This window comes from Phaenicophaeus curvirostris, chromosome 3 (genome assembly GCF_032191515.1).
Source record: "Phaenicophaeus curvirostris isolate KB17595 chromosome 3, BPBGC_Pcur_1.0, whole genome shotgun sequence".
NCBI classification, from domain to species: Eukaryota; Metazoa; Chordata; class Aves; order Cuculiformes; family Cuculidae; genus Phaenicophaeus; species Phaenicophaeus curvirostris.
The window spans coordinates 22,361,347-22,373,998 of record NC_091394.1 but is presented as its reverse complement, the minus strand read 5'-3'; the positions used below and the strand labels follow the sequence as shown (position 1 = coordinate 22,373,998).

At 45.8% G+C, this 12,652-nt stretch overlaps 1 protein-coding gene across 1 annotated transcript in view; it reads left to right on the top strand.

Annotated features, from left to right (window-relative positions):
* Positions 1–5,762: 5,762 nt before the first annotated feature.
* Positions 5,763–12,652, top strand: part of MYO10 (myosin X) — a 165,503-nt gene continuing 158,613 nt past the window's right edge. Inside the window, exon 1 of the mRNA XM_069853025.1 lies at positions 5,763–5,783. Coding sequence (XP_069709126.1) covers positions 5,763–5,783 — 21 coding nt within the window. The remainder of the gene's footprint in view (positions 5,784–12,652) is intronic.

The following is a 12,652-nucleotide window of genomic DNA, read 5'->3' as shown; positions in this document are numbered from 1 at the left end:
AGGCAGGCTTACTCTTTGCGCGTATTATAGCTGAGGGAGCGACAAATGGTGGGGATAGAGCGTGGACATTGTTTAAACTGGCCTGACAACAAAAGTGAGAAGGCAGCCTTTGATTTATATTTGCTGACTGAACAGCTGCAGTGGCTTAAGATATGACTGGCCCCCGCTGGGGTCTGCTGCCCATTTACTGAAGACTTTTCCTTCCATAGCACCTCCAGTGGCAAGCAAAATATGTATGTTCCTTGTTTGCCTTAGTAAAAATGAGAATGACCTAGTTTAAATTGCTAGGGGAAGTGTTTTGAACTAACCTGGCTTGCACTGAGGCAGAGAGAGGTGCCCTCACAGGTTTCCCTACCGAGCTCTGCTCTTGGGGGTGGAAAACTTCAGAGAGGTTTTGCACAGGTCTGTCTACCTAAGAAATGAACATGTGCATAAGCTGTGGCTGCAGGGCTTGCAACTGTAAGTAGCCTTTAAACATGTCTTTAAACAGGCTTCCTTGGTGAAGATAAGGAACACGTATTCATGGTCTGATTCAGAAGAAGATGAGAACATCTTTCATTTCTTTTTATCCTTTTTCTTATGCCTTCCCACTGTCTTTATCCATTAACTGATTCTAGGCTTTTTGATAGCTTTTGTCTGTCACTCCTGTCTTTCCTCCAGCAGATGTCTTCATGAGATAAACTTGTACAATACAGCTTTCTCTTTTGGTATCTTCCCTAAAAACCATATTCCAAGCTGATGCACAGAATTAAAATGAACAGGATGCAAGTAAGATTGCAAGGCTAGAGGACCTGTATTAAGTGATGCTGATGAGGAAGAAATTCAGTACCAGTCTTAAATGGGGTGAAGGGTCAATAAGACTCAGATATATGGGGTAACAGAAGTTGCACGTACGGAATAGCTTGCTGCCACAAGCAGTGATGCTGCCTGAAGGGCTGAGAAGGAAGCAAGTCACTTCATGATATGTGAGACTGCATGAAGAAGCAGTCTAAAGATGATGAACAAGGGAAAGTAAAGCTCTGCAAAGATGAAGCCTGGGGCCAAGGTAGAATTCAGGGAATAGGTAACAATACGGGAAGCTGGAAAGCTGCCCATCTTCACATGTGCACTGCCATCTGTTAAATTAAGAGGTGGCTCTATGTCATTGGGGGAAAAAAAGAGGTTGGAATCTGTGAAATCATATTTTGAAATCCTGAAACAGAAACTAGTTTGTTGTGTGGGAAATAAAACTCAGAAACTCCCAGGTAGAGGTTCTGCTCAGAAACTGAGTATAGCAACACATATTTAATGCCTTTCGCCACACTCCAAGCTGACAGGGTTAAATGAACTGTCATATGGCAATCCAGCTCCACGATAACAGGTTCAGAATGGGTAAAATCTATGATAACAAGGAACAGGACTGTTGTTCTGGATATGTGGACAGCCCAACAGCATAAAAGTTATCACATCCATGCTGTCTGTGCTAGTTGGAGGGGACTTCTGCAGCTGTTACTTTTTTCTCAACCAGGACGCCATAAAAATACTTGCACTGAAACTACAGTTGGAGAATTAGAGTGTAAAGAGGTCAAAGATTTGGAAGAGGCTGTTGGGATACAGAAGAGACCAGGAAGCTGAAGAAGCCAAGAAAATGTCTTCCACAATTTTTTATTCATTCCTTTTGGGAGTTTGTTTACATAAAGTGAAAATGTTGAAATGACTTTATGTTACAGTAGCTAGAAATGAAGCTGTTACAAAAATCTGCCAGCTTTTCAGTTTTTATTTATTTATTACTCCTAATAGAGTTCATCTGTGAGCATGAATAATTAATTTGATCCATTGCTTGTCATGCTTAAGGGTTAGGCTCATCCCGGCAAGACTCAGTTGAGCATAACAGGAACTAATGCTGAAGCACCTTGCATCTCACAGAGTTCACAACTGTTAGTAAGACACTTAGCTCTTGGTACAATGCGTGGGGAGAGCTGATTTGCTACAAGCTGGGTTCAGAAAAAGAGGAAGGCTGTCCAGCCCTGCTGTTGTATAGTCATTCAAAGAGAATCTATTAATTATTTTGAAAGCCAGGATCGTGACCTGGAACTGGCTTTGAAACTTGAGTACATGCTTGCGAAGGAATTATAATGGACAAGAACGTGAGGAATCTGGGATTTTTCCTCTGCACAGATAGTGACAGTTTTGGCTCGAGCAATCTTTACCTTCATTGTAACTTTCCAAAGTTGCGTGGTTGTAAACTATGCCCTGCACTAGCAGTCTGCCTGGACAATGTTGCTCACTATGGAAATATTTGCTTCTCCAATAATGTCTTACACTTGAACTCTGAGATTCTATTGGACAATGTCAATGCCAAACATCTTGTCTACCAGAAGTGTCAGAACTGTGGACTATTACTGGTAGGGTGAAGAAAGGTCAGAAAAGCTGGGTGAAGATGTGGACTGACCTATGTAATGCAGTAGATTTAAGTGAGGAATATTAAAACAGTGTGATAGACTGGATGGGAGTAAAGCCAAACTAGCAAATGCCAAAGCTGTACTGCACAGAGCAAGAGAGAGGCTGGCATACAGACCAGCCACCTCACCACCGACCACCTGCAGAAGGTGGGAAGAACTTTATGGCCATTAAGGAGTTGTATGATTGAGAAAAAGGATCTGAGCCTTCAGTCCATTCCTGTTCCTTACTGAAAACTGAGCCAGCACGCATGTGAGCAGCTTCAAAAGGAAGCAATTTACCTTAGGCACATAATCAGTGAAAGAATTTCTGCCGATTAAAAGAAACTTGTAGCTGTGCAGAACTGGCCAAGCCCCCAGATGTTCATAGATGTGTAGAGCTTTGTACAACGTATCTGTGGGGTTTTCCAAATTCCAAAACAATTGCATAAAATGAGTAAGAAACTAGTTTGGGGTCATTTTTAGAGCGGGAAAGGGAAATGCAGCGTTTCAAAGCTCCTTTCCGATGAAACACAGATGCTTACCCCAACAAATTGTGAGCGGGATTGACACAAGAAGACAAAGAAGGAGAAAAGGAAGAACTTTGTTGGAGTGACCAAACAAATTTCTCTTCCCTTCCACTCTGCTCCACAGTTCCCTCTTTTTAGACCCCTTCTGCTTGTGTTTCTTTGTAGTTTTCCTAAATCCTAAGAAAAGTCTTAAGAATGTTACAGCCTCTTGCAATATATCCACGACACAAGAGAATACTTATTCTTTCTGTGATATACTTATAAGTTGCATAAATTTGGTCCTATTCTGTTGGTAATAGTTTCTTGTAATTTACTAAACTACTCATTTTAAAAAACACAGGCTGCTCTTATTGGATGACAAGAGTTTCATGAATTCCTACGTAGTTGTGGTTAATAGACCTCAGTACGTGCAATGCAGTAGCCAGATGTGTGCATTACATTCCAACAGCATGGTGTCAAACAAAGTACTCAATCAGAAGTCAAAATAACACAACAAATACCCATGATCTGACTCAGCTCTCCCTAAATTAGGACTTGTCTGAGTGTGGAAGCTTTCTGGCACAGTGATTGTGGAAGAAAAACCATTTCCCTGGAGAAATTTTGGAAACACAGTAGTTTGAAACAGTTACAGAGCTTCCACGTTGGGATTTATATGATGTGATCTACAGTGGAATAACTGGATTAGACTCAGGCTAACTGCAAGCTGGTTCTATGTAGACAGGCGAATTCAAGTGAAATCCTAGGCAAACCTTGAGTTTTGAAGCAACCATAGGAAGGTACAACCTGTATATCTGGGTGTAGAGACTAGGGAGGCTGGCAAGAAAAGTGACCATCCACCCCACCCCTCACCCCATGCAGGCCCCAGGAGGCTGTGGGGTGTCCTATGGGGTGTCTCCTGGCTGGACTTGTCAAGCTGCAAAAGGGGTGCTGCCTAGGGGATGCTATGCTGAGCTACAAGCAAGGTGGGAAGTGTTTCTGCTTTTGTTGCCAGGAGCCTTTGCAGCTGGCCATGGAAAGGTAAACTGAAGGCAGCTGCTGACCTATACAAGATGGCCATGTCCAAGGCAGCTGCTGCCTTCCTGAAGGCTTCTCCCCATCTTGTCTCTGTCTGTTGGGGTGGGCAGCCACAGCCCCAACACAGGTACCCATTTGACAGAAAGTCACTCTTGTGCTGCTTTGTTCCAGCTCTAACCTTGATGGCACAGCAGTTTGCCAAGGTGTCACAACGTGAGCCTCCAAAACCAGAAGAACCCCATTTTGGAAATAACACATTTGGACATCTCAAAACCAAACCTCTTCTATCCACTCTCTTCTTTATTCAGACTACAGGGTTTGGGGTTTTTGGACACAAAGATGAATGTTTCTTGTTCTGTAGCATATGCATTCTTAAACTTGCCTTTTTAGTGGCAGACCTTGTTCTGCTCTACATGTCAGCTCCTGTGACACCTCAAAAAAGAGTTGCACACTTGTGAGTATTTCTAATATCAAGGGCTGGTCTCCTGTATCATCGCTCACACGCTCAAGCTCCTGAAGCAGCATTAGGATTCTGCCTGCATCCAAAACATTATTCTCCCTCTGTTCCTGGCACTGGTGAGACCACACCTCGAATCCTGTGTTCAGTTCTGGGCCCCTCACCACAAGAAGGATGTTGAGGCTCTGGAGCGAGTCCAGAGAAGAGCAACAAAGCTGGTGAAGGGGCTGGAGAACAGGCCTTATGAGGAACGGCTGAGAGAGCTGGGGTTGTTTAGCCTGGAGAAGAGGAGGCTGAGGGGAGATCTTATTGCTCTCTACAACTACCTGAAAGGAGGTTGTGGAGAGGAGAGAGCTGGCCTCTTCTCCCAAGTGACAGGGGACAGGACAAGAGGGAATGGCCTCAAGCTCCGCCAGGCTTGACATAAGGAAAAACTATTTCACAGAAAGGGTCATTGGGCACTGGAACAGGCTGCCCAGGGAGGTGGTTGAGTCACCTTCCCTGGAGGTGTTTAAAGGATGGGTGGACGAGGTGCTAAGGGGCATGGTTTAGTGTTTGATAGGAATGGTTGGACTCGATGATCCAGTGGGTCTTTTCCAACCTCGTGATTCTGCGATTCTGTGAAAAGCCTGAATACTGAATTCGCTTTCTTTACGGCTGTTACCGATTTGGGGTTTTTTTGGTACACTTCTTACAGTGATGTGAACGAAACAGCCCCGTATCTGCAGGATGTGATTCTCCTTTGCTGTGTTCCTTGTGCTGCTACTCACTGTGGGACCAGAGTGCAACAGGACGAGCGAGAACCCTTTCGTAAAGGTGAACACATTGACTTCGCAGAAACGTGAGGGACTGGAAAAGCTACGGAGGGAGCTGCAGGAGGAATCCCTCGGGGGCGGCCCGGAGGCTGCTCTCGCCGCTTTCCCAGCGCGGAGCGAAGGCTGCAGAAGCCCGGACACCAACTCGCCACGAACTCAAACTGGTCGTCGGGGAAGCGAGCCCGCGGCTACACATTCCTTAAGCGACATTTAACGCCGCCGGTAACTTTCCCTTCGCAGGGCTTTGTGCTGCGAGACCCCTCGGCCTGAAGCCTCACGCGGCCGCACGTGAGGGAGCTCGGGGGCCGGGGCGGGCCGGGCCGGGGCGGCAGGAGCCTCCTACCTCCTCCTTCCTCCTCCTCCTCCTCCCTGCTCCCTCCCCCGGCTGGCTCCGCGCTGCCGGGACCGCCCGGCTGAGCGGCTGCGAGGGGGCGGGCGGGCGGACAAAGGCTGCGGGCGATGGGGCGGCGCGGCGGCTGAGCCGGCTCCGCGGGGCAGAGCCGCGCATGGTGCGCGCCCGGGGGCCGCCATGGACCGCTTCTTGGTGGAGGTGAGCGCGGCGTCGCGGGGCTTTTCCCTGCCCTGGGGCGCCTCGGGAGCGGGAGTCGGCGGCGGAGCAGCGAGGGGCTCCCGAAAAGTGCCTTGTGCGCCTTGCCCGAGCTCCTCGGCTCGCGTGGAGTTTTATTCCTCCTCCTCCTTCTCCGGCGCCGGTCGCTTTGTGGAGGGGGAGCCGGCAGCGAAGCAGCGAGAGGCTCCCGAAAAGTGTCTTGTGCGCGTTGCCCGAGTTCCTGGGCTCCCGAGGAGTTTTGCAGGAGCAGCCGCTCCGGGGTCGGGGCTTCGTGCTTCTCGGGAGGGAGAGAGCAGCGCCCTCCGCATCCCCCCCACCCCGAAAGTATCGGCGTTCTCGGGCTGTGAGCGGGGCTGGAGCGCTCTCCGCCGGGGAGGCGCTAATTGGGGCTCATTAGAGCGGGCAGGGGCTGGAGGAGCAGCTGCGTGACGGGCTGTGCGGGTCCCTCCTGCCCCCGACCCCGGGACGGTGTCTCGGGGGATGCAGGGGGTGCTCCCTGCTCTGGTGGGATGCGGGGGGTGCTCCCTGCTCTGGTGGGATGCGGGGGGTGCTCCCTGCTCTGGGGGGTTGCGGAGGATGCTCCCTGCTCTGGGGGGGTGCGGGGGATGCTCCCTGCTCTGGTGGGATGCGGGGGGTGCTCCCTGCTTGGGAGGGGGGTCCTTGCGTGAAACCCCGCTGGGATAAGTTTTTTCCACCCTGCATGGGCACGTGAGGCTGCAAATGAAAGAGGTTTCGGAAGCAGGGCTGTTGTAGGCAGCCTTCTTATTTAAGGTTGTTTATTTAGAGTGTGCTGTTGAGTGAAGGCAAAGATCTTCCAATCCAAAATGCGGAGTAATGAGGCGTAAGTTTTGAAAGCGGTTTGAGTTTTACCATCATCTTGTGGATCTTGACAGCCTCACTGGTCAGGTGAGGAAACCAAAGCGAAGAGCCTTTGCTACAGGGTATACGCTGAAAATTGGAAGTTGGGTCCTCTTCTGCTGAATTGGCTGAATTTTATACAGTGATATTTGATCAAGTCAGTATATCTCACCTGGTGTCGATACAGCCTTATGACTGTAAGGCGTGCAGTATTAATGCAGCGACTTCTGTGCATGTGTTGTGCTTGTAGGTTGCTGGCAAAGCCTGCGTCTGGGTCGTGACTTCTGGTGACAGACTGCATGACTGCTTTAATCGCACCCCTTGCTGAAGCAGTTGCCCTGTCAGGGTTTTAAATACAGGCCAGGCATCTGTTTTACAGGACTGTGATTAAGCTGCAAAACTGTCCTTTGCCCTCATGAACTAACTTCCCTCGTGTTCTCGGTGCTGCTGTCTGTGCTTCCACAAGAAAAACAGGTGATCTGTTTACCAGAATGGTAATTAGTCAAATAAAAGAAGGTCATACACCTTGCTGCTTGTCAGCTTTTCATTTGTTAGACCACAAAGCTTCTGTCAAGTGCAATAAGAAGGAAGAAATGCAGGATTAACTTTCAAAAAGTCTGAGTTAAATAGTAATGCTGCTTTTAATTCTTTTTTTTTCCTCTGTAGAAAACATAGCCCTTGCCTTTGCAAAGCTTGCAAGCCATGAGCAATAAGGTAGTGTTAACCTAGCCTTGCGAAATTCATCTGAAGAGTCATTTGCTCTGACACAAAGTACAGTAGCGTGCCCTACATAAAGGTAAAGAAGAGAGTTAAGGGTTTTGACTCCCCTATTAGTCAAAATTACTTGCCCCAGGTAAAAAGCAAGTAAATTTTGCCACTCCGTGTTAGTATTTTAGCATGTATTTATGTTAATTTGTGGTTACTCCATGTGGACTTTGATCTTTCTTAAGAACTCTTACTCCCTTTCAACATGTTGATATTACGTTAAAAGATCAGTAAATATAGCACCTTGACTTTAATCTGCATCCAGAGTCCCACCCATAAGTATAAACATTTTCCTTTCCTTACACTGGAGCATATGTAAATCGCATGTGGGGAGTGTAAGGCACAATAGCAGAAATGCACTGGGCCTGACCCAGCTACTACAGAAAAACGTCCGTCGAAGGCAGTGGATCGAGCCACTAGCTGCATGATTTAATTTGTGCGAGGCAGACATCCTGCAGCTGCTCTTTATGAAAATATTTGCCGACTGATCTGAGAGAATTATTGTTCTCGTTAAAATAAGTTGTAGTGTGTGGAAGAAAGAGGAAGCGGGATGAAAGGAGCAGGTAACAGCCCTGGTCTGCTCTGTTCTCATTTGGCAGGGATGTGTGTCCACTGCTGTAGTTGTGTTTTGGGAGAAAAGCTGGTAGGTGAGAAGGACATATCCTGGTGCTTCATAGCGATTGTTCCTCAGCATTACCTAAAAGCCCCTGTTTGCTGTGTTGGAGGCAGGAGCATCTTCAGGTCTGACTGTTGTAGAAGAATACCGTGCAACTAAAAGGAATAAGAGAAAAAAACCTCCTACATTACTACTTCATTCATATTTTCCAGTAACTAGGTGCTGACTGTAACCTGCTCTTAGTATAGGACAGAGCTCACTGGAACAAAATGAGTCAAGTGGGTAAGACACTGCTGGTGAGTGCAGGAACCCATGCATCAAAGAGAAGGCACTCTTCTTGGGACCTATAACTGTGATGTGGGGTAATACTGGGATAGCACTAAGCTTCTGCCAATCAGCTGATGCAGCCATCATTCACGACTGAACAGCCTTTTGACTTATGAATCTTGCTGCCCAGAGTCCTTCCTTTGCTATTTCCTACTTGGCTTTTATTCTCCTAGGACAAATGGTTGTATCTGTCTCTAGAGGAGCCTTGATCTCCATCCCTATCCCAGTTTTCTAACTCAGCCAGTTAAAAAAACCCCAACTTGTTCCGAGTAAAGAATTAGACTAGAACGGTTGGTCCTGGAACTTGCTCCTCCCCCCTTGCCCCCGAAGTGCCGTTATTGCTGGAAGATTATTAAAGTTGCATTCTGAATACAGAGGAGAATTGGGTTTGGAAACTTTTAAAGACTCTTTCAGGCTACTGATTGATCTGTGTGCTGACTTGTGGTGTTTGAAAGAAGGTCGATGGTGGAATTGTTAACTTTTTCAATGTAGTTACACAGTCATATTTTCATAGGTAAAGTGCTAAAACCTGTAGAAATCTCTGAGATCTAGAGTCAGAATTAAAAATACTGATGTGTGCAATAGAGCCAGTCGGCTGTGTTGCTCAAAACAGCCTGAAAAAATTGTTCCCATATGTTTTACCAACAGCTATGGTGCTCACAAGGGAGCAGTCTCCTCGTGGCAGCCAAGGTCAGACTTCATTTTTCCAGGGAGAACACATTCCTTCTAGAAGGGAATGTATGCTGTGAGGGAAGGATGAGAGTGATTTCAAGATGAGAAGGAAAAAGAGACTTTTGCACAAAACAGGCAGGAGAGAGGGAAGCTCAAATTGCCTCTTCAGCATCTGAAGTACTCATGCAGTGCTTACCAGGACAGCAGGGGAAGAGGATGCAGAAGTTAACTTTGGCCTCCTTTTATGTGAGGAGCCACTTTGCCCAATATATATGGTGTGTTGTGCTGAACTGTGGCCGTTGTCTTTGTCACAGGAGAAATTGTGGCAGTTGCTGGTACAGCTGAGGTCAGAAAGTGGTTTAAGTTGTGAGAGACTTTAGGAGATCATATTTTCCAAAATAGCTCCTGGGGATTTTGCAGTGCAGTATGCACAGTGGTGGCTGTGAGGGTTGAGTGTGTTTACTTGCTGTTAAGCTTTTAAAAGGATTTTCCCCCTTCCTTTAGTTTCTACGACTGGAAGAGTAGGAAGGAAGGAGAACAACTATCTTCTGCCCTCTGTCTAGCATGTCTGGGTAGATTATAGGGAAGGAGAGTGTTACAATAGCATCATTATAGAGATCCTACTGATGTTTCTCTAACATTGCGTGGAGGTTTATTGGGAACTACGGGGTAGCTTCCTTTGAGGTGCTGCAGATAGTCTTTTGTCCAGCATGCTTTTATTTTTACTGGTGCCATTGGCACCTTGAGTTCAGAATGGTTTCCTTAATTTCTGCTGTCTGCAGTTGGAACATATTTGCTTCTGTACTATTTTAAAGGCAGGGCTCCCAGCATGTGTCCTGAGGGAGCAAGTGTTGAACCTCCCTCCATTAGAAGGATGTGGGGCAAAAATCAGTTCTGAGATTTTGAACATTACTTAAGGGGGCTGTCCGAGGTTGTATCTGCCAAGCCTGGAAGCTTGTACTTTGGATATGCAGCTTGTGGTACTTTTCTTTGGTGCTGCTGTGCTGTGGCATTTGGAAGATCACTGCCTCCCAGCCTAGAGTACTTCATGGAGACCTTTGAAAGGTTCACCAGCCCCTGAAACTGGATGAACTTGCCACTGTCAAGTTTCCATTCTTAAAGTAAAAATCTGATACTGATAAATGTCTGCGTTGACATGCATGGGTTCTGGCTGTGCTGTACAGCATAGCTTACTCCTTTAGGACTATCTTGGAGGTCTCTTGGTTTATGTTAAAAGCATTTTCCTGATAGCACAAGTATGCATTTTAATGTTCCAGCTTGTCATGTTGATGCAGCTTACTCCAGCAAAGCTGCATTTCAGACTGGTGGGGCTAAACAATCACCCCATAAGCAGTGGTGTAAAGATTACATTTCTGGAGGACTACTGGGTGCCAACACCACACCAAGCAGGAACAGAGCCTCTTTCAGCTGTTGACATTGGCTGCATTTTCTGAAGTTTCTGAGCTGTGACTCCTTCTCACATGTAGGTTTTTTTAAAAGCTAATAGTTGTTTTGTCAACAGTTATTTTTAGGTTAATTAGAGAGTATTATGTTTTGACTAGAAAACATTTCAAGCGGGCTCAGGACTGCCTTACTGAGGTAGAAAGAAGACAGTTTTAGCAAGTTTATTTTTATAAATCAGGATATCAGTAGCACATCATTGTAACTGCCTTGTATACTACCACGTACTTCATATCTGTCTTTTGTAAGATAGATTTTTGCAACTGAAGCATAGTCGTCACTGGGCTGGAGTCTAGCAGCCCAGCTGGCATCATGAATACACTAAAATGACACAAGAACTTTCTCAAACCTGCAAAACATAACTATTGAAATTGGCAATAGAGGCTCTACATTGTGCAAGGTCAGCTCATGGTTTTTGAGGTATATACATTCAGATTCCAGTCAAAGAAGAGCTGTGTAACCCTCCACCGTTACAGTAACATTGGCTTCTTTCAAGTCTTCGCTTTTTCTTTCACCTTTTGGTGACACTTCACTAAAATGGCTATTTTTTTTTTTTTAGTCTTTTCCCTAACAGTATGTTTTTGTCATCCCTTTGCGTGTTAGCTATTTTGCTCTAACCAGATTTTTTTTTCTTTATATGTATTTTCATTTTGTGAACCCTGTGTATAGATGTGAAGTTGTGAAGCTCTTCAGCTTCTTTTTTGGTTTTGGAGCTGTTGCACAGCCTGCTTCCCAATAAGAGAGAGTTGTGTTTGGAAACATGGTCAGTTCCAATTTATCTTTGAAACAGTGTGTCACAGGCTTTTATTTTGTAAGAAATGCTCCACCGTTTTTTTTTTTTTTCTTCCCATGCTTCTCTGGAGGCAGAAGAGAGGAAAAAAGAAAGGAAGTGGAGCTTGAGCTTTCTGTCTTGTGTGGAGATTTTGGTGTGCTTGTCCCATGAGTGACTGGAGAAACTGCAGCCTTTCAGTGCTGTTGTTGCTCAAGTGTGCTGCAAAAGGTGGAAGGAGAAGTCTCGGGACCCTTGTCAATAATCATGCTGTTGGTTGGCTTGGTTGCACCACGTTGCACTTGTACTGTGGTGATTTTAGCCACGTCTTGATTTTCAGCTTGGTAAACAAATATAGCGTCATGAATTGGGTTTAGAAGATAGTTTAAGGAAATTTGGTAGGTCCTTGGCCCTATGTGTAGGTACATATATATGTGTACATTTATATAGTGTCACTATGTTTGCACAGAACAAATCCAGCCCTAACCCTACCACGTGAATAATGTGCTTGGGTGTTCTTTTCTTTTTTTTCCTCTTTTAATACAGGGAAGTGATTATTGATGTGACTTCAAAAAGAAAATACTAGAAAGAGGAAAGTGGGTTTGTGTCTCTTGGGTGGATGCAGCCTTGGTGGAAGGTTCTGCAGTCTCCTGCAAGGGGCAGGAGCAGGAGCTCCATCCCTTGCATTCCTGGCGTGATGACTGCGTGCCCATTGCAGTTCTGGAAGGAAGCATGTCCTCTGGGTAGTTGGATCTCACCAACCTTTTGGCTGCAAGGCCAGTTATTTTTCCTTAGTGAATCACAGTCCCCAACTGTGGTATGAGCCAGGAACATAGTTTTGGGTGGAGCCCAGGTAAAAGGGTAGAGGAGGTAAAAAGTCATTGTGAATTAGGGCTTTTGCTGAGGGATGAAAAAGAAGTACCAGCCTTAAGTCAGTAATTGTGGGTACTCTACAGGTTTTGCAATGTGACCTCAAAATGTGCTATATTGATTATGACTTCAGGCTTGTAGGAGAGGGTCATGGCTTAGGTGTTCACATTTCTCTTGATCTTCCTGTTGCTTATCATTATGTAACATTTAAAACCATTAGTGAGACATGAAGGAGGATAGCTAGCTGTTGGGACCACAGTTATAGGCAAATTACCATTGTTCAGACACTATTGGTACAAGTTTTGCGTGGTGTGGGGTTTTGTTCTTTGGGTTTTTTTTAACTTATTTAGGATTTTCTAAGATGTCCTCTGTATGTCTGAAATTTCAGCATTGTTCATTGGTCATATTTACTGTAATGCAGCTTTGTTTTGGACAGTCTCCTGATTAAGAAGGTTAAGTGGATTATCCTTTTGGTTCAAAGTCCAGTAAGTAGCTCAAACACTCAATTTTTTA